Source organism: Tympanuchus pallidicinctus, unplaced genomic scaffold (assembly GCF_026119805.1).
Source record: "Tympanuchus pallidicinctus isolate F22 unplaced genomic scaffold, pur_lepc_1.0 scaffold5, whole genome shotgun sequence".
Taxonomy (NCBI): domain Eukaryota; kingdom Metazoa; phylum Chordata; class Aves; order Galliformes; family Phasianidae; genus Tympanuchus; species Tympanuchus pallidicinctus.
In genome coordinates, this window is record NW_026294769.1 from 29,173,809 (window position 1) to 29,198,041 (window position 24,233).

Genomic DNA, 24,233 nt, shown 5'->3' on the forward strand with positions numbered 1-24,233 from the left:
ATTTAACAGCAGAGAAGCTATCACTGTACTTTCCTATGAACCAGAGAATCTGGAAACTATGGATGCCAGGATTGCAGATTCATAAAATCTATCTTCTCAGAGAAACAGGTGGTAAATTTTAGATAGTATTAACACATTCCTAACAGTATGGAGAAGCTATTTCTTCTGAAAATGGGCATGTGCACTGTCTTAGCCTTACCTAAGAAATGCCTTGTCAGTGTATCAGAAGAACCTCAGATAGCAGCTTTAAAGTTTAGAGGACTGCATAGGAAGCCATGGACACACTCTGAGCTCTTGTGTAATGAATTCCTCTCTAAAGAGGGAAATCAATTTTTTTACATTGATGACATAACACAACAAAATCATGCAAAAGTTTGTCGTTGAACAGTATTTGGCATTAAACTGTCTTCCCTTTGCTATTTCAGCATAAACTTTGGAAGACTAAATGTCTAGTTGTATGCATGAAAATAAAATACTTGGAATAGGTGAAGTGGGCAATCCTCTTGCAAAATTGTTTTCTTTCCTAAATCTCACACCAGTAATTTACATGAACGAAATTACTAAAGGAAAAAAAAAAGAAAAAAGTAAGTGAAGTAAGTGTTGACTGATAATGGATCAGCTATGGAAGCATGAATTTTTCCTAACACGTCATCACAGAAATGCAATGGCAAAAAACGTGTACTTAATGGTTCAAATGGAAGGTGAAACTGTAAATATAGTTTGATTTCCTAGAGACACTATGAAAATTGTCAGTCATTTCATATACTCTTTTGAAGACTATACTCAGTTTAGCAAAATCATTTTATATTTGACATTACTGCACATCACAGAAACAAGTGCTTTGCACATTTCCACTACTGGGTTGCACACAGGAGTGCAGAGACTTTACTGCTGAGCCACACTCATTTAGTTTCGTACCAATAGCACAAAGAATGGAGTACAGAAAATGCATGCTGCAACCACACATTACCAAGTTTACAAGACTTAGAGGACAAGTCATGAAATGTAAGAGGACAACTTATCCGAGAATTTAAATTCCCGGAAGCTTTTCATAACCTTTGGGAAACTGTGCATACACACTCTTTGAAATGCCAAGGCAAGAGAGTTCTCCTGCAACATACAGTAGGGCATCTGCTTTTGCAGGGGCATTAGATTTTATGATTCCCAGAGGTCCCTTCCAACACCTACAATTCCGTGTCTCTCTAAAGACATTTGTCAAGATAATCATGAATACTGATCTAATGTTTGTTTAGCAAATAAGCAGGTAGTTGCTCCACTAACATATGACAGTATCACTCAGAAATCATTCCACTGTTGCTGAACTCAAGGAATGTAGATGAAGGGCATGCAGACTTTTGAAGGCATGTTGCCAGTCTTCCTTGGAAGAGGGCATAACGTTTGAAAATACAGCATACCACCATAAAGTCTCTTTGATTAGGCACTGTCATCACAGAGCATTACTGTCAAGTTTGTATGGCCTCTCAAGAACAATGTAATCAGAAGCTTCACAGAGCTGCAGCTGCCTTCATAAACACACTTGTGGGGGGCAAGCTAAAAAAAATTCTAAACTATAAGCAAAGCTTCTAGGGTAAGCGACAGAATGAAAACCAAGATGTAAAGAAGTGTCCTGAATAATAATAAGCAATATAATTAGAAAAAAGAAAACATTTAAGACGAGTAATAGTAATATAGCTGAACTGAGGAAAACGTTCATGAATTATGAATTCTATCAAACTCCTTTCTTGGTATAGACCAATATGCATGTCACAGAAAGGGGAGTAACTGCTTCATTCTGGGTTAGATAATGCGCTCTCACTGTTTTAGATTGGTTTATACTGCCAATGCTCTTCTCACGGGTAATCAAGTGAGAAGCAGACCAGCTAATTAGTTTATGCCGAGACCACCAGCCATACATTCAGGAACCACAATCAAAAGAACCACCAGATAAGAATGATTTGGTTGCCACTTTGAAAGACGTCATGATTTTTATTCATTAAGTCACCTCAGATAAAGTGGGGGATGCACACAGAATTTGCAGAAAGGTTGAACAGAAGAATAAGAAAGTACACTAATGACACCTGGATACCAGACTACAGCAATTTTGTTATGTTTGTGATTGTTACAATAAAAGGGAGCTGAGGAATCTGTCCTGGGAGCTATTTACATTATTCACTGAAATTACTATCACATGAGATTAATTATTCTTTTGCATCCTTACAATATGTTTTTTGTTTTTTTCAAAAATGTCTTAACAATGAAGAAGAAATTGTAGAAAACACCGATCTGTGTTACATGAACAAAATTTCACAGAGTAAGACCTATGCTTACCTTTAGGTTGCTACTCTTTGTAAGGCTGATTTTGACATGAGGTTCAGGAGATGGATTTCCCCACTGATCACACAGTTGCACAATAAGGGGCTTCAGCAATTCTCTACCATTAATCACTGCAACAGGCTGGAAGATAGACAAAGGCATTATTCTGTTCTGTTTCAGATATATCAGACATTCACAGCATATCAAGAACACTCAAAACAATAGCGTGCACCTTTTTCATACTCTTTTCCTCCTGTAACAGATAGGTCATGTCACAATTGCAGAACTTCTTGAAGCCCTTTCTAGAATTCCATCATTTGCATTCTTGTCATTATAAGATGCATGTCTTGATTGAATTTAACATGTCACTCATGTTGACACAACTCAAAGGAAAGACATGCTCCTGAAGAGGCTTATGCACACTTTCCTACTTGCAAAAGGAGCAAATGGCCTATAACTTCTTGTATTTTGTTTGACCTCGGCAGCTTCTTAAGAGTAAAAATAGTTACAGCATTCCCTTTGGTTTTCCATCTTCTTCAGTAGTTTCCTTCTCCATTTTCCCAACACTTCAACCTTTGCGCCTGCTGCTGCTCACCTATTTTACTTCCTGCTGCAACTTCAGCATTATAACTTAAATAAACAAATAAAGGGTAGTTCAAAAAATTCCCATCTGACAAAGTACAGTACTCCACTTTCTGACTGTAAACACAAAAAAATTCTAAGTAAATTTGAGGTTGTTGTCCTACATCTAATAGTAACAAGTAAAGGAAGATGAGCTGTCAACCATTATTAAAAACAGCATCTTTGGCAAACAGTAGATCCAGCCTGCAGCAAAACTGCTGCACCAAAGAAAACATTACATAGAAAGGTGAACAGGACAGGAAAAACAATATAAGACATAATTAAGGAATATAGTGTTATGAATAGATACGTTAGTTAGTTCACCCTAAAGTAAATGTAATTTTAAAAGTTAATGTGTTTAATTGGCTATTGTTTGATAAATTCTTTGTATTTACTGTCCCATTAAGACATGCTTACACAACTGGCTTGCAAAATAATTTTGCTTGTGTTAGACAGTCCTGAACAAAATACAAAAAGTATCTCTACAGCTGTCATATTCTGACAGTTTTCAGAAGTATCATATCAACAAGTCAGTGTTTTCATCTTTGCATCTGTAAATAAGACTTGCTTATCAGTCACATCTTTAACCCCTCTCCCCACGAAGACAAAAACTGTTTGATTTACCTTTTCTAACTCTGGCCAATCCACAATTTGCAATTTAGCAGGTGATCCTGCAGTTAAATTTACTCTGAGAAAATCAGAAAATTCACGCCAAGCAAAGCACAGTTCCTTGCTTCCAAGTGCACAAGGTTTAAATCGAATGCCTTTGACTCTCATTGTAAATGTACTTTCCTATTGAGAAATAAAAATAAAATTTTATCAAGAACAGAGAAAGGGAAGTATATTTTTTTCATTCCTTTTACTACTGTATTTTAATATTTATGCATATTAGACACTATTTGCTGTTTCTAACTAAAAATTAAATTAGAGTAAAATTTGTATTTAAGTGGACTTCTTAGGTCAGAAATTATAATTTTCAAACTCAAGCATTTCTCAGGGGCCTGCTTTTCAATGCAAAAATTATGTATAATTCAGTTATATTTAGCATTTTAAAAGGTACAGAGAACATTTTAAATTCAGCTGTGGCAGAGAATATAGTTAATTCTTCAAAGGATTGTAAAATCAATTAAGCCACCATTTAAAAAAAACAACAACAAAACAACAACAACAAAAATACCAAACAACAAAACTTACATAACCACCAACAAAAAAAGCCACAAAAGACTACAAAGAAGAAAAGGTATAAAGCAATGGACTGGAAACAAAAGCAAACCTAAGTCCAGCTTTAAGTGACCTGATTATCATGTTGTATAGCGGCAAGAGTGATAAGGTTTTTAACACATGCCACTCTGTTCCTTAGAATGGGATCATAAAAGTTTAATATTATCTTTATAATGCTTACCACATAGCATTTAATTTCACTGTCTTTACACAATTTTGGTGCAATTTTGACAGAAAGAATTAAGAGAAATTACCTCATATAGGCTGTACAGAAATAAATTATGTAGTATCTTACTTACCTGCCAAGTTATTTGCAAATTTGATTTATCAAGTCCAGGCCCTGCAACTCCTAGGTAACCTGTACATGCAGATGTCACTGTTTGAACCTGATTTCCATACTGATCTGTGATCATTACATCTATTAAAAAGAGCATAATTTATTACAACTTTGGCAGCTGCTTTAATGAAACACTATGCAACATACAGAATGTAAATGTACACAATGCACACATGTGATACACAGAAAACTTACATGACTATCACAGACTCACAGAACGGCAGAGGTGGGCAGGGCTCTCTGGCCCAACCTGTGCTCTAATAGGGCCACCCAGAGCAGAGTGCTTGGCCCCATGGCCAAGTGGCTTCTGAAGATTTTCAAGGTGGAGATGCCACAGTTTCTGGGCAGCTGTGCACATTCCTTCTTGTCCTGTCACTGGGCAATGCTGACATCTTACATATGTATGCTGATAATGCCTCCACTCTTCACATCAAAGTTTAGTACAAAAAAATAGATCTACCTAGTCATGCTACACAAATATTTGTGCTTCCCACTTCCTTTTTGAGCAAATTTGCTTCTCACTATAAAGTTAAAAAAAATTCTTTAAATTGAAAATCAATTTTGAGCCTGTTGAGAGTTTCTATGTGCTTATACGTGCTCAAAAACAACCTTTTAATATCCTACAGAAATATACTAATTCTTTATCCCTAGAAGTTATTTAAAATGTCTTATGTTTATTAGAAGTAATTGACACACTGTTAAAGCACTGCACACTACCTGAAGAAGAAAAAAGATACCAGTCATTTTTCACCAACAGCACAAGCACCAAAATAAATAAAAGTAAAAACCAACAAAATAAAAAGCCAGTATTGAAGCATCTAAACGTTTCTTATGTTCACAAAGTCTGGAGCAGCCATGTGGAAAAACCAAAGAACAATAAGACTGATCCCTTAACATTGTACTTTTCTTAGGTTAAGCTGTTAACTTTAAAATACTTCATTTTGAAGGCCATGCCTCTGAAATAATCTGACTGCTATTTTAGCCTTCAAGGTTTTAGAATCGTAGAATGATTTGGGTTGGAAGGGACCTTTAAGATCATCTGGTTCCAACCCCCCTGCTATAGGGAGGGACACATCCCTCTAGACCAGATTGCTCACAGCTCCATCCAGCCTGACCTTGAATGCTTCCAGGGAGGGGGCATCCACAGCTGCTCCAGGCAATCTGTTCTAGCATCTCATCAGTTCTCAGTAAAGAATTTTATCCTAATATCTAGTCCAAATATACCCAATTTCAGTTTAAAGCCATTTCTCCTCATCCTGCACGACCGTATAGAAAGTCCCTTCCCAGCTTTCCTGTAGGCCTCCTTCAAGTACTGAAAGACTGACCCTAGAGCCTTCCCTTCTCCAGGCTGAACAGCCCCAGATCTCTCAGCCAGTCCCCATGAAGGTGCTCCAGCCCTCTGATCATCTTCATGGCCCTCCTCTGGACCCACACCAACAGCTCCATGTCCTTCGTGTGTTGTGGGCCACAGAACTGGACTTCAGGTGGGATCTCACAAGAGCAAAGCAGAGGGGCAGAATCACCTCCCTTGACCTGCTTGTCGGTCATGCTTTTCTTGATGCTGTCCAGGATAAGGTTGGCCTTCTGGGCTGCAAGTGCACATTGCTGGCTTGAGTCAAGTCTCTCACCAACCACCAAATCCTTCTCATTGGGACTGCTCTCAAGCCATTCTCTGCCCAGTCTGTATTTGTGCTTGGGATTGCCATGGCCCAGGTTCAGGATCTTGCACTTGGCAAGGAAATAGAAACGTATTTTACAGTAAAGTGAAGAATATGTAAATACTCACCAATTTCACCTTGTAGATCTTCCCCCAACTGGAGTGTGTTTGACCCTTCTAATTTGCATTTAATGTGTTTGGGTTCATCAGGAAGTGGCCTAAGTTAGCACAAGAAAATGTATTCATAATCATTTTCATCAAGCTAATCACACTAGAACACAGAACAAAGAATGCAGCAGTAACCATCCACTTGTGATTGGAGGGCTTTTTTTGGTTTTGTTTAAATTTACCCTTCCATGTATTAGAGCACCATATCTGATGCGCATAAAGCTTACATAGCAGCTTTTACCTCAAGTTTATCAGGTGCAGGCTACAAAAGACTCCTAACAGAACAAAAGACAGCATCTTATTTGTAACAGCTTGCCTACCAGCATTTTACCACAAGTAAGATTTTACAAGTAAAGCACATCCCCGAGGTAACATACAATTGTCTATATATTAACATTCATATGTATATTTATATATGTATATATTAATATACATATGAATGTTAATACACATTATTACATACACATACATGTATATGTATGTGCATGTAATACACATGTACATTATATACACGTACTTGCAAAGGTATCAAAGTCTTGCTATGAAAACACATGCAGAATTTCTTCAGGATTTGATTACAGCTAACATCGTTTTAAATTTTTTAGCCAGAGCACATTATAAAACAGTCTCTTCAAAATACTTTCTGGGGTGCTTTTTGAACAGTCCTAGCCTTTTTGTTGGTTTATTTAATGAAGGTTAACAGAAGTTATGAGCTGGCTCCCTCAGAACTAGCGTCATCCAACAACTAAATTATGTGAGAATTAACTTATTCAAACAATAACATAATGTTTTTTACAAAATTTGAGACATTTAAAAATCATACTAGAATTACCCCCCGTTAATTTGTACAACTACAAGAAAATAAGCCCTGAAGAACAGTTCCCTAATCTGAGACTGCCTTCCCCCAACAAGCAAAAACGTATAAGAAAATTAAACAATCCACTGCTCTACTTCCTTGCAAGACAAGTATCAATTCAGACTGCTTTTCTGTTCTTCATATAAGAAAGCAAAAAGTATAACTTTAATGAAACTTTATCTGCTTCTAACAGTGAAGCATCAAAGACATCAGTTTACAAGCTTTAAGCTCTGAATTCTTAAAAAATCAGATCCATCTCAACAAACTATACGGTAAGCAAAGCTAGCTGTTGAGACTCAATAAGTGATAAACAGGTGATTTTAAAGTTTGACTTACAGTTTGTCACTTTTGACCAAGACACCTGATACAGGTATCTACTGCTAGGCTAGATAAATCTTTGGATACAAAACAGCAATGGTAACAATGCGCTCTACAGTGATTTAGTTAACATCAACATGACTTTGAAAAAATCCTATAAGCTAGCACTTGATTGTTGGTGTCTTCAAAAACTTTTATCTCCTTCAGTATAAATACAAATACTTTAAAAAGTGATCAGGACTGGCATAAACAGATTGCAGTGGAAACCTTCACATAGTTCTTATCGTTCAAATGTTCTCATTTGTGAACATTTTTGCTTTAACACTCTCCTGATACCAGATTTCATTACTTCAGCTTCCACAGAAAGATTTTTATATCCAATAGAACAGATCTATAACCCGTTCCTGACATAATAATTCACAAAATGCATTTTGACATACAAACCTGATTGTAAACGCACTCTCCAAAGACACATGGCCATCAAGGTAACTTATTAGACAGTACCGTACATCTTTCACTGATGTTGGTACTTTCACATCAGGTAACAATCCCTGCATCAACTGTTCTCTGTTAATTTTGGGTGTCCAGTTAACCTAAAATTGTAATTGTTTAAATGAATCAGAAATTAAATTATTAATGACCAGCAAATTATTACAACTGAAGTCATTCTAAACATGCTGAATAGAGGTAATGCCTTTTAAAAGATAAGCCAGAGCTCTCTGGCCAAAGATGCAAATTACTCTCAATATAAAATAAGCTTCTCTCACTGCACCTTCCTGAGTTAAGAAAGATCTGATTCAGAAAAACCTTACCAAAAAGTCACATACATGGTGAAGCTCTATCTTTATATTAGGGTCCATGTACATACACAGACAGACAAACAAAATCTTCATGAAAAGAGTGTCTATTCAATATTCCTAAAGCTGGGAAAAACTCAGATCTTAAAGTTAGAATTTTATTACTGACTTACTTTCTTTCCAGACTGAGAGCTGGAAACCACCTTTTTTCATAATGCTATCCTAAGCATTATTCTGCACTACATTAAATGTCTTGATCTCGTTAACAACACAATATTAATAAAATCATTTTTTCATGAATTCCTTAAGCAGATATTAAAGTTCCCAATAATACAGTCTTGAGGAATATTATTTGGAATGATACTCTGATGCTCATGGATTTTAGAGAAGCACTAGATAATTCCCACGTTATATACTGTTTCTTCAAAAATACCTGCCTTAATTTTTTCTGCCATAGCTGAAGTTATATGTATCTCCCTTTCTCCTTCATCATACATCTGAAATATAAGGTTGTGCATAGTATCTCCAGCAACCCAGTTGATTTCATCCTGATGTTTAATTTGAATAGCTTTTTGTCCATTCATACTTAAGACCTGCAGTCTTGCAACGTGACTGCTTGGAAGAAGTTTAATCATCTTTTCCACTGGTGGCACATCTTTACAACTCTAAACATGGGATGGAAGGGAAAAAGAGACAAATGTCATGAAGATATCAAATATATATAAATTAATAAATATTTCCTTCATAATAAATCTATGGCATTACTCCAGATTATTAAGTGAGAACAGCTGTCCAAATACAAAGTTAGCTTAACTTGTCAAAAGCGAATAAAAAGAAGATGCCAGAACTGGAACTGATGCTGCTTAGAAAATGCTTTACATATATTACAGTATTTTTTGAACAATTTACAAAATATTTATTTAAGACTAATCCAAAAAAACATGCCATGTACATTATCTTACCACATTACTATTTGTTTACACCATTTTCAAAGTAAAATGCTGAAAGTCTTATTTTCTTCTGCTGTGTGGCTCTCCTGATTACCAGAGAGCAGGGATAATCAATAACATAAAAAACAAACAAACAAAAAAAAAAACAAACCGAACAACATCTAGACCAACAAGCTTAAAGACTGAAATATTCATTTCTAACCTTCAGAAAAAATATATGCAATATCATTTTCTTTAAGGTTTGGGAAACATTTTATTGTGCTTCTTCTGGCTCTAAATGTTCATGCAACAAAGGTAATTTCACAGAAGGAATCAGCGATTAAACTCCCAGAAATAATGCTTAGTTCTGAAATACTAAGTGTGAGAGATGAAGAAAAATGGAATTGCTTTGCCTTTTTAAGGCTTACTAGAGATGAAAAAGGACAGATATGATTCTCAGACTTATGGAATTAAAATAGTGGCTTTTAGAAGCTAAGTTAGTTTATAAAACTTTGGTTTAAAAGCAAGACAATATAGTAAATACTTTCCAGTCTTTTGCTCATCCAAATGTCCTGATCAATACTTACAGGTATTTCAATCCTTGCTTTGAGCATCTGATCTTTCTTTATATTCAGTACGTGTATGACTGGGCCAGTTAAAATGTTTGTTCCTGCATTACTGCAGTCCACAGAATACACAGGTAGGTTTGAAGCACCTAAAAACTATTTAAAACATACAATTAAACTTCAGGTTCCTTTTGCAGAACTAGAAGAATTATTCCAGAAAATGATTTGTTTGTGCAACTCCAGAGCTACATATGATTATTTGCAGATTTTTTTTTTTTTTAGTTTTCATCAAATCACAAAAAGTAATGAAAAAAGTTTTTTTTTTTTTTTCTCAGTGATAAGAGGTGTATGAGAGAAAGGAACAAAAGAAAAATTTACTATCTATACCATTCCTTTATACTTTATACAAATACACACTAGCCTCTTTTATCCATTCAGGCAAAACGTGCATTTAGTTAATAAAGTTGATAAGTTTTCTAAAAAGAAAAAACACAAACCACCCAAGTGTTAGATGTGATACTTAAAAGTCTGTTTAATCTGTCACCACACTACTGCAGACCCACTTTAAAGGAACAGCATGTATGCTTATAAAGTAGAAAAGGAAAGAAGACTGTACTCTGTGAAAATCATATTTATGGTTTATCTGTCCATGCTGGATGACTGATTTCACTGTAATTAAAAAAGTTACTTTTCTGAGCTAAAAATCAAACAAACAATAAAAACTCTTCTGTCCAAAACACTTAGATCTATAAAAGCACAGCAATGTGCACATTTCCTTACTAGTTTAAATGTTTACAATTATTATGTTATCACTATTCCATAGGCAGCAAGCTTGCATTAGTAGCAAACTTGCATTTTCATATTTAAGCAAATTAGAAGTATATTGTCTGAAGTTTTTTTTTTCCTCCCAAAATGTATTTGAGCATTGTATATGGAAAACATGATCTAAAGCATCTTAAAATCATAGTTATATATCATCACATCATTTTTCTCTTTCATTTTTATGTCCAGGTTCCTATAATCTTGAAACTTGCTGAATGAATCAAAATGGATGACGCAAGGAAGCCACTGGTGGGGCCATAAGGCTATAGACATTCCTAAAGCACTATTCAAGACGTTAATTCTGTCCATATGTCAAAGTAGGTTCCTTTCCTAGTCCTTTTAAAGTATCAAATCCTTACGAAATACTATAAAATACAATTTACCTTGCAATGAACTATCAGTTTTGGCTGTGCTGTTATATTGCCTGATTCATCCAACACTTCAACCTGAAAGGGGAAGGCTGTACCATTTTCAATCTTAAGAATTTCAGAATCTGGTTTTACTTTCAATTGATACGGAGGGCCTGTAAAAAGAACAATTGTAGAACAGTGGTTATACTTTAGATAACCCACTAGACTCAGTTTTTGCTATCTTGAAAAGCATTTTAAAGCCAAGATACCAAAAGATACCAAGATATCTATGATAATAAGCCAAAAAGCTTCTTGATGCTGTCTGTCCGTTAATATGTATCACCTGCCACTCTTTGGGAAAAGATGAGCTTCAACACATGCAAGGTGTAAAGACAGTGCAGTGCTGTCTACATACTATACCAAATGACATTCTTAAAAAGAACTTGAAACTTTCTCCTGACGTGAAAAACAAAGATATTCATGTTGAGCTACGTGAACAATCATAACACGCAGCAGTTTCGTTACGAAAGCCATCAGAGCTACAACTTACATGTAAAGAAAAGCATAGCAGATTTTTATGGCATTACTTCAATAGTAAAGTGAAGCTATTAAAAGAGATCTATCCCATGAACACACAATTAGTCTTACCAATTTTAAAATAAGAGAAAGAGGTCATAGATTTTTGTATGTCTAGACTGACAAAAGCAGAAGCTTCTCATAAGGAATGGAGGTGCCTTCAGCCTAACGTAAACAATTAAGCAATACAATCTATCTCAAGCCAGTTTGCTCCAAGTGACTGTTTCTACATGAAGCCTTAACGGACCAAGTAATAATGAATAATGGAACAAACTGTGCCTTGTTGGTCTAACAAAGCTTGAAATACACATATTCTCAAGAAAATAAGAAAGGTAATAAGAAAAATAAAAAATAAGCAATAAATAGAAAGGTCAAAAATGAACCTTCAAACTACTGTATATGAATTAAAAAGCAAAAACTAACAGTAAAAAAAAAAAATCAACAGCCACAAAAGCAGGTTAAAACGGATAACTGTAATGACGTACAGAAATCTTCAGTATCAAAGCCATCCACAGAACAATAAATCTGGTAAGGGTGGTGGAGCTACAGAGCTCAATATTCCTCTCCTGTGTTACCATAAAGTCAATGTGTAACACGAAAGATCTCGAACTAAATCCCGACTGCAAAAGCATCCCCTTCCTTTGTTGGGGTAAGAAACTGCATGAGAATTTACTAATTCACAACATGACCTCTACAGAGACAGCAGGTCAGTGCAAGTTAGCACAATTTAACAGGCTTGTGAACTTGTGAACGATGAAGAAGATTGAGAAGAAAAAAATATAATCTTATTCATTCAGAGGGGCTAAGTTATAAAAACATACTAAAAAAGTTAATCTCAACAGGTAAATTTCAGCTACCAGAACAATGGACAAAACTGGGCTGCCAAGATTAACATGCTCTTAGCTTCATTTAATTTCAGCAATCACTTCAATGAGTCAAAATATTCTCATTGAATGCCTTATTAAATACTTAACTCCTTGTGAGAAGAAACATTTTATTAATAGTTTCAGAATAAAGTTCAACACAAATTCACCAAATAGGTAAAGGATTCTTACCAGGCTGCAATCTTATTTTAAAAATTTGTGTGTCTTCTTTCAATCCAGGAAGAGTAACCTTCAGATTAAAGTTCTAATGAAAAGAATATTTTTAGTATTAACCATAAACAAAATCAGATCATAAACTATTTCATAAAATGATGTTAATCCATATAAACGTTAATTTCAGAGATCTACACAAATTTTTTTGCACTGTTACATAAATCAAGACTTATCCACTGCACTAGAATCTGTTTTGTCACGTTATTACTCCCAGAGATGTGAAATCCAGGGTTTGCAAGATAAACTACAAGGTTCTCATGCTACCATACATTGTGGTTTTTGTTGTTGTAGACAAAAGCATTTTGTCTACATACCACGTTGTGGTAGATAAAAGCATTAAAAAAAAAAAAAAAAAAAAAAAAAGTAGGCTTAAAGAACAGATCTGCAAGCTCTGCGTTCACTATTCTTTAGCTGATTGCCAGTAGAAAGGCACCACATTTGCAATCCATCTCACATTTGAATAAGACCATTAGAAACACAACTCCTGCTGCAGAATTCCATCCCTAAAATTCATATTCACAAGACAGCTAGAAAATGAAATGGTCTGCTCAACAGTCTTGAAAGCACTCATTTAAAACTGGTTGCACTGCAAATACAAAATTTTCATGTATTATAAAATTGAGAACATTTTGTTGCAACTCATGAAGCACCATTCTTTCAAGTTCAGAAACACTGTTGCTGTTCGGTTTTAGTTTCATAAACCTGGTCTATGTCTTTCATGTGCCTAGTAACAATTTGTAACATTAACAGCCTGTTGCTTGAAAGAAAGCTATTGGGCAATTTTTTTTGGCCTGCCAAGGAAGAGAAGCAAAAGGAGGCCTAGGCCGATTCCTTGCAGCAATATTTTAAATCAATTTCAGTATAAGTTTGAACTAAGACAGTTGAATTAGTATTTTGAGTACACTCTACCACAAATGCAGTGTGATTGCCCACCCCTAAGGCAGTGCCACCAGTAGAGCAAAGCTGTGGGTACAGCCATAAGAAATCATGAGAAAATATCCAAAGAAAGAGCAGTTGCAACTGGTTTCTTAAAAACAATACTTCAAGTTTGAATTCATTAGCATACCTTGCCCTGGCAACTATTTACACAGCCTTTAGCAGTGACACCCTTAATGATGCAATTTGCTCCTGCAGTTAACTCTTCATATTGCAAAGTCAATCCACTAAAAAAAGAAACAACAATAACGACAAAAAGAAACAAAAAACAAAACAAAACAAAAAAAAACAAACAGAAAAAAGCAGAACCAATTTAAAAAATGAATAGAGTGTTTGAATTCTTCAATAAGATTTTCCACTAATATATATACTAGATACTTGCAGATATCCTTATGGCAATAACAACAAAAATAACAGCCAACTAATGTTACAAGTATACATCACTCAGACAAAACACAAAAAATTGCTATAATGTTTACAAGAAGTACAACAGAAATATAAAACGCTCCCCACCCCTAAAAAAATTCCAAACCCAAACCATCAAAAAAGGATGATGAGACAATTGAATTACCTAGCTTCAAGAATTGGTTTTATCTCATTTGTCAACTGCGTTGCATGACCAAACTCATCCTGCAATTCCAAAGGAATATTAAAAGGTACTCCAACCCGAAAAGGAAGCTCCAAAAGACCCACTGAAAATTTCTCTGCTTTGCCCTCTAAGAGAAAATAACAATACATTTTTAGAAGTAATTATGTATGTTCATGGGCTTTTTCTTAATTAATGCTGCAGTTAAAACATGTGGTTTTCAGCCTCAAAGTAAATAAGCTATTTAGAAATATTGCTGTAAATAAAATCATTGTTTATAATTTTCCTTTAGTTGTGAAACTCATTTATGCAAAAAAAAAATTTTGTCCTACAGCTACACCAAATTTGAGAGATGAAGATGAGTCAGCATTATTTGAAAAAGAATCCTGAGCACCTTTTCTGCGAAATATGGCACTGTGATATTGTCTATGATTAAGCACTCCAAGACCAAACATGCACATTTAATAGTTGCATTTTGAAGTTTCTGACACCATTTGCACTGAGCAGTACAGAAGGGAGCCTGGGAATCAGGAATGTTTTGTGGAAACTAACTTTCTTGGCTTCTGAAAAAAGAAGCAATACAGTGCAGTGCTAGACTGTTCATTAATATCCTGTCAAATACATAACTATCACTACCTACAGATTAAGTTATCAGCAAATGTATTTCGCATCAGATAAGAGAAAAATCACAAGGGAAGGGAAAATACGTATTGGCCAAAGCTACTTGAACAGTAACAGTAACTAAGAGACTTCAACATTTCCATATTATTTAGAATTTCAATAAAATTTAGAACCATATGATAAAACCATAAAATGCTTTGACAGAAAAACAGTAAAAGAACTTCTGTATTGTCGGTGTGATTAATTAGCAAAAGAACACGTGCTGAATTAAGAAAGCAAAACCTACAGATTAACTTAAGTAGTTCAGTTTTAAGAGTATTTTTGACTACTTTTAGCTTTTAAGCCTAGCAGGAAGAAATGTAATCAATGAAAAACACCTTACTGTTAAATAAAATACTTTCAAAGAGCTGGTGATTTCTATTCACATTTTAATTCTTCTGGTCTGAATTTTCAGAAGCTACACACACATAAGGTTACATAAAAATTAGTTTTTCAAATAAGTATTTGGAGAATTTATGGTTGCTTTGAAACAACAGAAAACAAGGCCAAAAATAATAACTTCAAATAGTCGCTTCTCAAGATAGAAGATATGAAAAAGTTCAAGTAATCTCAATAACAAGTTAAAAAACTAAATTCAGATAGCCAATACTTGCTTTTTATATCTCTTATATAAGAAGTACTAACTTATTAAGTTTTCAGATTTTTAGAGTTTATATTTGTTTCCAACGAGATCTGTTCATTTAATTTTTTTTTTTATGACTGAAGTTACCATTAACCACAGGCTGCTGTGCTGTGGGAAGCCACAATACCATCAAAAAATATTTTTTAAAATAAGAATGTAGTTCTGCAACTTTTACTATTTGCTTTTTGTTTTAATAAATAGTGATAAATAATTCTGTATTCATTTAGAGAAAGTTTTTCCTTTTTCTTGGCACCTCAGGATGCTGATTTCCCAGAAAGCATTTGGGGATTTGTCCACTAGTGTACTCCATAGGAGCTTACATGCATATGAGGGAGGTCACAGCCTGCTTAAGCTCCATTTTGTAGACCTTGTGATTCCTTTTTTGTCATATTGTTCCAGGCCCTTTGCTTTGTCAATCCTGGTTAACAGCTCCTCACAGGGATACTGTTAACTCTCTCCCCCCCCATCTCTTTCCTAAGTTTAAATTCACATTGGTTTTTACCACCTCAGAAAAAGGAAACAAAATTGCTGCATGGCAAAAGAATTGAGGAAAATTTTTCCTTGCAAATTGGACAGCCCAAACCAAGGGAAGATCTGTCTTTTTCATGTATGTATATTGCTGATGTTTTGATTACATTTGTATGTAAGCACTGTGTGTATATATATGCATATACACACAAACACATATATATAAAACAGAATAGGTCTTCATGATAGGATTAAACGGGATGAACAATACAGAGTTAATGATTTTTTGCAAGTTAAATTTAATTTAGCAAGAAAATAACAGAAGATACTACTTAAGATGAACTAAAGGAATCAAAAGTATAGAAAATTGCTTTAAATCCTATGAAATGTTAGTTAGAGGTAGTATACTCCTTTATGATTTTCTTTCTTTATTTATTTATTTAAATTTCTGGAGAGAAGTTACAACCTTAAAGCAATTACCTCTCTCGACTAAAACATAAATAACTTGGATACATAAAATACTAAACAAACACAAAAAGTAAAAGAAAACTGGCGTGGCTGAAATTTCTTACCTACAATAGTAAATTTAAATGTTTTAGATGGCAGAGGCCTTCCTGCGTAAGTGTCTGCATTACTTTCGTTTAAGACTACCTGCAGCTTCAAAGTATAGTTCCCAAGTTTCTGAAGATTCTCTAAAAGAAAATCAAAATAAGTTTATAAAGGAAAAAAAGGAGAATTATAAATAAGCTGAAAACATTGTAACTATTAACTTACCCATTTTTTTAAACCAGTATGGCCATTTTCCTCCATGCTGACTTATATGAGAAATTATTTCTTTATTCCCAGCAGGTGCTGAAAAATAAACACTTAGCTACACATATTTGCAGATTACACATAATTCTCCATCACATAAAAACACATCACTATTAAATCTAAGAAACATAAATTCAGCTTCACAATAAATCACATTAATCACATCTTAAAAAAAAAATAATTAGAAAATCTAATTCCACATCTAATCCTATTTTAATTCGAAACTTGAGACACATTAAATGGAAGTAACAGGTTTGTAAACTTGCATTTTATTAACTCTCTTGTTATACGCTCCCTGTTAAGTACTTAAAGGCTGTGCCATCCATCCATACTAAAACTGATCAACTTTACAAATGATTAAGTACCTCAAATGGGAGTAATGCTAAAAATAAGTTGACTGGAAGTATATTTGAGGAAGATAAAAACATTTGTTTTTTTGCATCAAATTATTTTATCTTCTTTATAGACATATCTGCAGCATGAATGCACAGCCAAGAATTAAAATAATGAAACTCAGAGGCAAAACTTAACAACTGATGCTAGAGCCTCAAAGATATGCAGGAGTAACGTTAAAAACTTCTCAAGAAGCAATAATGTATTTGCTTTTCAAATATAATTTAGAATAAATATAGAAGGCAACTACAACAAGACTATACCGAATAAAAAGAAATGTAGCTAAAAGGTATATTCGATTCTGTAGGTAAGTGCAAATAACTGTTTCACATCCTGTTCTTCTATCAGTTTGTATACATAACACAAAGCAACAGCTACCTGCTCTCTTAGATGTCTTTCTTTGAATGTGTAATTCTGGAAGATTAGGTTTTAGAAAAAGCTCTGATTTTTTTTTTTTTTTTCAGTAAGAGAATTTAGAGGGTTTTTTTTACATATATTTAAGATTTGTAACAATATTTGTACAGATTTTCAACTGTGGCAGTCATTAACACTGAAAAAAGAGAATTTCTCAAGTGCAGATTTCATACTGCAGTGTCAGCTGCCATCAAGCTAAACAAAGTGTTTATGCATTATGCAAGATGCACACTTTGAAGATGCTCACCTTTCTTCTTCTACTGTCCCACTGTAGATCCATAATCCAAGGGGCAAATTTACATACAGGGTAAATTTCTTCACTTCTACTGTGAAGAAGTATAATATTCTGTGCATACCGATGCACAAAAGATGACAACAAAAATGATGGGTTCTTGAAAGAGAGCTAGTGAGAAGACCTGAGCTTTTAAGGCAGGAGTGCTATATTCTGATTTGCTCTGAAAGAGGAAACAACTCTAAGTTTTTTATACTTCAAATTTGCAAGTGACGTTCAAGTTAACATTGTTATGCACTAAACAAGCCTGGTCTCTACTTCTATGCAACACTCAGACATTAAATATCTGGCTTTGAGGCAATGGTCATTTTGTGCAACGTGGCTTAGGATTGCTACATGAATCTCTGATGGGATACCGTCCTTCAAATTAAAAGCTGTGTTTGTCTACCAAACTCCAATAGGTATTATATGTATATACACAAGCAAATATACTTCATGCACTTTTAAACAATAAAGGCTAATTAAAATAGGCTCAAGTACTTACAATGTAAAATAACTTTGAGTTCAACAAGAAGTTTCTTTGAACCTCCATGGCTGGTACCTGGAAGCTTTTGCATTGCTTCTCCTTTTTTGTTCAGAATTTCTATTCTTAATGCCCCTATATTTAAAAGGAACAAATGAAGGATTTTTAAAGCATGCTCCCCCTACAAGTCACTGGAATTTTCTGTACGTTTGTTTCTAACACAAATTAAATGGTATTTTTAGTATTCAGAAAGGAAAACAACTATACCTATTGGTGTACCAGCCAACCTTGTTTCATTTGGCAACAACTCATCTCCTTCAGGCCAAGTTACTGACAATTTGTCTGGAAGTCTAATGAAAGACAGAAAGAACAGAATGTATATGAAGCTCTGTTTTGGGGAAAAAAAAAGTTTGATAGTCTCCTTCCACTTGGAATAAATCTAACTGTATTTTTGTGATGCTTAAAAAATACTAAAACTCTTAGTATGAACTGCACAAGCAAGTCAACACAGTTCAAAGCTTACCTTGCCATTTCATCCTCTATATATTTTTTAACAGCTTTGTCAGACACTGTTCTGTCTAGTTTTGAGATTGGAACAGTTTTCATTTCAGCATACAACGCCTGAGGTTCCTGGAAAAAAAATTACATCTAGTTAAAAACAGATTATAATACGTTAGAGAGAAAAATTTCTCTATCAAGGGACCAGAGAGATAAATATAAGCATAATACAAAACACTATCAAATACTTCTTGATGACTCCACTGACCACTGTGCTAAAATTTAGAATTTTCAAAAGTTTTTGGAAAAACAAAAGAAAAACAAAAGAAAATAAAACAAATCTTAAAAGGAAGTCTGATCCATGATTAAGACTACAAACTCCGTAAGTATACCAGACATGAGAATCCTTTACACAGCTGTCTTACCAAAGCAATCTGAACCTCTCCACCAGTGGCAAATATATCCCCATCATGGTCTCCATACAAAAAAAATTTCTCAATACTTCCATAGAATATTGGAAGAGTCTTAATGGTTTTCACCTGCAAAGAGAAGATAACAACTACATTCAATACATTTATTCTGCATCAAGAGTATTGTATCTGCCTTTTATAGGGTTCAAACAACTAAAAAAAATTACATGAGTGAGAAAATAACTTACCAGCTGCCCAGTTTTGAATGTTTTCCCATCCCACTCTATTGAGGAATACATGGCCCAAGGGCTCTGCATTCTTTTGGATGGCAAATCAGTACGTGTAGTTATTCCTTTAAAGACTGTGAATTTTATCTGTTTGTCATATTTCTCATGACAATCTTTGAGCCACAAAGCAAATTCTCTATCAATTTTCATTCGTTGCTCCTATAAACAGATTACAAAAGCAATACGTATAATTAATATATTCTTACATTTAAATCTGACAAACTCCAAAGTATGAACAATTTGAGGAGTACAGTGATACTGTACTCAAAAAACTAGATTCTACTCAAAAAACTAGATTCTTCAGCCTGTTAATGCTACAATACTTCTAGGCAGCTATGCTTTTATCACTTCTATGATAGAGAAGGTGTTTCCTTAGTGCTTATATACCTTCTATGACAGTCTTCCCACAAAAACTTCTAGTAACTAAATAACATTGTTGATAAAGAAATAAAAGACTAAATCTTATGTTTTCAAATTTAAAGAGTCAGCTTCGCTACACACTGTAACTGAGAAAAGCATCTGCCACAAAGCTCTGCAGGAGTGTCTAAGGCTAAAATTCTTTAGAAACAGAAAAATAATCAGTGACATGAACAAGTGACAATACAGACTGTCACAACATAGATCGTGACAAGCAATAATACAGATTCAAATAATCACCTGTCCATTGAAAATTCTTGTAAACAGTGTATTCTTGTCTTTTAACTTCAGCTCTAGATCCATGAAAGTGAGTTTGTTTGTGCTGACTTGAAACTTATCATTGGTAAACAATGTACCAGAAATCCTGTTGTAGCATTCAATTGGTGCCAATCCTCTCTTCTTTGGAGGAGCACACCAGTCAAAACTTAAAAAGAAAAAAAGACGGACATTAAAATCCTTTTCTATACAAATAAAGGTGTTTACATTCTCGAAAAAGATTAGTCTACACTGAAGAAACTGATTACCACTTACTCTTCCACAGTCGTGTAAGGAATTAATCTTCCATTCCAAAAACATTCGAAAATAGGCCTTTTTCCTCTGGCACCCTTTTCTATTATTAGGCAGTCATCGTCATCATCATCATCATCATTTAATCCTTGATTTAGAATAGTACATATGAATAACATCCTTAGAAAACCATTATAATATCAAACAACACAGCAGTTAAGGATTATCTACACTTTTTACATTAGACACATAGCAGTGTATGATACCAAGTTGGATGTCAGATTTCTCTTTAAGAAATACCAAATAGAAAGTGTAAGGAAAATTTTAAAGAGGGGATGGATAGTTCAAAATTTCAAGTACAATTTGAATAAATAATACTTTACCACCACTTACTGTAATGTCTTGTTTTTCTAGTATTGTAAAATCTCATCGCTATTAAACTCATAATTTATTTTGTTAAAATAATTTCACATGGTGGTGATTTTTTTTTTTTTTTTTTTTTCCAACACTTAGTATCTGAAATCAAGACTGGATAAAACAAATCTTATATTTAGGACTTATTTTATATGTTGTTCACTGCAGTATTCTGGTACTAATGTGTCCTGAATCGGCGTGCTCATAGCAAAGATCTAATAGTTAGGAAAGTGGAAATGTTTCAAACAGATTTCATTTTCTGTTTGTAATTTAACAGCAGAGGGAGCTACGTGAAAGATCAATATTTGCATGTACAAGTTACCACATCAGCCAACGATGGCAGGTACAGTTTTCTGTTCTATCACAGAATTGATGCTTCAATTTAAATGTTTCTTTTTCATTAAAACACTCAGAGTAGTAGGATTGTCTGCAGTAGATAACCTTGTCATCAGTAAGCATTATACTCACTTGGAAAACATGGATCGTCAGGGAATGTTTCTTTATCATACAGGAAAGGATGGTATCGGATTATTCCTTCCACTATACCATCTCCATCAACAAGTGCTTTAAACTCGAAACTATCTGCTGCAGTATTTATATACAGTGTCTGCATATCATCTTTTATCTCTCTAAGATTGATAATTTTTGGTACTTTTCCTTTTTCAAACATAGAAATCTAGAAAAAAAAAACAAAGCAAGTAAATTTTCCTTAAACCAAACACCCACAGTAATAAGAATTTCTGACACTTGTGTTAACTACATTAGCAAAATAAATTAGTTAATGCATTGCAGTAACACTGTTTCAAAAGAATTATATTGCACGTGTATCTTGAAAGATTACTATAGTTCAAAATAAAGAGAAACAGGCACAATATTTAACAAGTTGTCACAAAAGAAGAATTTTTAAAGATAGACATGAAATTTCTTACCTCAATGTCAATGTTGTTGAAAGGGCTTACACCTTTTGTCACAGCTTTAGTTTCATTTCCTTTTGGTCCATGAATATAATAGTGATAGATATGCCTGAAATACATTTTCAATGAAAATATATGTTATAAAAAATTGAAATTAGAAAAATTGAACATTATAGATTAAAATGTTCTGCTTCTTTTTATTATCTTATTATTGACTCTATTCAACTCAATGAACAAGTATACCTGGTACAGACTGAATGCATCAAGGAAAATAAATGCACCTGCAAGTGTTACATCTTGTTACATCTCCTTGCTTCTGACATCCACCCCACTAAATGCATCCTCATCCGAAGAGATCTTGGCTTTCAGACCAAAGCTCCTTGTACTCTCACTGCTCAGGACTTTAGAGCAGACTGGTGTGCCCACACTGCTCAGCAGTTTCTCTGCACCCCTTCCACAATTTAAAAGGTGCTCTCATGGCCTTGAAACATCACAGTTTTGCAGGTCAGATAGTAAAGTTATGAGATTAATTTGCTATTCTGACAGCTATAAAGTTATTCACAACCAGACAACTAATACTTGCACTAATAATGTAATAATTGCACTGAACAGACTAATAATTAGATGGATAACTATTTAAAAACTATCAAGTCACACTGGTACTGATGTTTATAAACATCTGTTTGGATTGACAACTTTCTCAGTTGTGCTAGTTTCAGAAAGAAACAGGTAAGACTAATTGGGGCATTGACAAAATATCCATCAAGTCTTAACACAAAAAATGGAATGATTAAATACAAAAAGTAACTCATAATTCTCTGATTTTATTAGTAGCTTTATTTTAAATCAAACATAAAACACCAACTTACGCCAGCTGCCTTGTCCAAAGATGAAAGTAGTTTTTCAAGTATTGCATATGATCTGGTTGAACACCTGTAATAATAACTGCTGTGAAACTCTCTTTATCCCTCTCTTCTAATATTAGACTATGAAGAAATCTTTCATCATCATTTGTGATGTGAGTAGAGTCAGATGGCTACAAAAAAAAAAAAAAAAAAGAGTAAAATAAGAAAAGAAATGTAAACTGAATTTCTGTACTCACATCTGAAAGGATTAAAGAAAACAGAACAGAAAGAGAATGCAGAACACATGATGCTAAGAATCACCAAGGATTAATGCTTAAAACAAAAGCTCCTAAGTTAAATTCAATGAACTCAGAATCCAACATCCTTGATCCGGTTCATTTTCAATGCACTCATCACGGTGTTTTAATTGTTCAGTTTACAAATGCATTCATGCTTAATGTAGCCTTCTGAGATGTGAATTCTCAATCAAATTCAAACGGAATAATCATGCACAAAATGTATTTTTAAAGCACATCATGACATTAAAAAAAATATCTTAGTTTTTAAATGGATAGTCTCCTTCTTGAAACAGAACTTGATGTGGAAGAAACACTCTATGGCTGTGAAATGTAAAGTGCAGCATCAGTTCCAGCTGAAATATCACAGACAAATGAAGTTCTGATTGTCTTTTCCTGGATGGATGCACTTTACTCATAGCTGCACAGAAATGAAGTGGTTGATACAATGTTTCTTGCAGCACCAGGAGATAATCTTTTACATTTGCTTCATCCAGAAAAGAAGATACTTTGAATACAACTGAGATCTTTGTAGCGATTTCAAATGAAAACTGATAGTTTTTTCACACTGTAGTAAATGCAGCTTTGTATCTTATTTTCCAGGAAAGCAAGAGTAACAGTAACATGTCACTGAGGAGGTGGAAGGATACAATTCTGAGCTAACTGTAGGTAGCAAAATTTGTTAGTCAAGGGTGCTCTGTTAAAGCTTACTTTCTCCATGGACTAAAGAAATCTCCTTAACATACAGGATTATTTAAATAGCTTTCACCAAACTACCACAGCATATTCCCCTATGTTCATAAGATCACTTTCAGATAAAAAGACATATTTACTTGAAGGAAGAATAAGTAGTTAAGAAAGGTGCCTGGTATACATCAAAATATGATCAGCTGGTGTTCCATCAATACTATCTCTCTTAAGAGAGTTGTACCTTTTTTTCTAGAATACCTTCAGCACGATATTAATTTCATCTCAATTTCTTTGCAAAAGTAACTTCCTTTAATAATACAATGCTTCAAATATGCAATTATTCTTTAAAGGCAGCAAATCCTTACAACTTCTTTCCCTCCTTCTCTTACTTTTTACTTAAGCTTTACTTCTTCATGTAGGCCATGAGGACTTTTCATTTCCATTTTCAACTAAATAGACAATTTCTTTTACAAAATTAGCAAAGATCTGTGACAGTGCTGGGTTTTGTTGGACTAGTTGGAGTTTTTCCCCCATATGCACAGTAGTTCTACTGATTTCTATACAACGTGAAGTATTAAGTAGTGTTTCCCTAATTTACTTTATAATAAATCAGAGAGCAGACATTTTTCTTTATGTTTCACACATGACAAAACAAACAA

The 24,233-nt window shown here is 34.1% G+C and overlaps 2 protein-coding genes across 3 annotated transcripts in view; one reads left to right on the forward strand and one right to left on the reverse strand.

Moving 5' to 3' along the window:
• MYOM1 (myomesin 1) overlaps nucleotides 1–24,233 on the forward strand; it is a 289,844-nt gene that overhangs the window by 203,468 nt on the left and 62,143 nt on the right. The window lies entirely within an intron of this gene.
• The window catches only part of SMCHD1 (structural maintenance of chromosomes flexible hinge domain containing 1), a 79,115-nt gene that overhangs the window by 31,391 nt on the left and 23,491 nt on the right, over nucleotides 1–24,233 (reverse strand). For both annotated transcript variants that reach the window (XM_052703411.1, XM_052703412.1), the window contains exons 8-30: nucleotides 22,613–22,779; nucleotides 21,759–21,852; nucleotides 21,298–21,505; nucleotides 20,440–20,563; nucleotides 20,149–20,332; nucleotides 19,453–19,650; nucleotides 19,220–19,333; nucleotides 18,820–18,926; nucleotides 18,564–18,646; nucleotides 18,318–18,431; nucleotides 16,696–16,773; nucleotides 16,494–16,613; nucleotides 14,136–14,280; nucleotides 13,695–13,791; nucleotides 12,587–12,659; nucleotides 10,989–11,128; nucleotides 9,805–9,939; nucleotides 8,726–8,953; nucleotides 7,936–8,084; nucleotides 6,279–6,367; nucleotides 4,455–4,573; nucleotides 3,559–3,726; nucleotides 2,329–2,454 (exon numbers count right to left, since the gene is read on the reverse strand). In XM_052703411.1, the coding sequence (XP_052559371.1) occupies nucleotides 2,329–2,454; nucleotides 3,559–3,726; nucleotides 4,455–4,573; nucleotides 6,279–6,367; nucleotides 7,936–8,084; nucleotides 8,726–8,953; nucleotides 9,805–9,939; nucleotides 10,989–11,128; nucleotides 12,587–12,659; nucleotides 13,695–13,791; nucleotides 14,136–14,280; nucleotides 16,494–16,613; nucleotides 16,696–16,773; nucleotides 18,318–18,431; nucleotides 18,564–18,646; nucleotides 18,820–18,926; nucleotides 19,220–19,333; nucleotides 19,453–19,650; nucleotides 20,149–20,332; nucleotides 20,440–20,563; nucleotides 21,298–21,505; nucleotides 21,759–21,852; nucleotides 22,613–22,779 (3,060 nt within the window). The remainder of the gene's footprint in view (nucleotides 1–2,328; nucleotides 2,455–3,558; nucleotides 3,727–4,454; nucleotides 4,574–6,278; nucleotides 6,368–7,935; nucleotides 8,085–8,725; nucleotides 8,954–9,804; nucleotides 9,940–10,988; nucleotides 11,129–12,586; nucleotides 12,660–13,694; nucleotides 13,792–14,135; nucleotides 14,281–16,493; nucleotides 16,614–16,695; nucleotides 16,774–18,317; nucleotides 18,432–18,563; nucleotides 18,647–18,819; nucleotides 18,927–19,219; nucleotides 19,334–19,452; nucleotides 19,651–20,148; nucleotides 20,333–20,439; nucleotides 20,564–21,297; nucleotides 21,506–21,758; nucleotides 21,853–22,612; nucleotides 22,780–24,233) is intronic.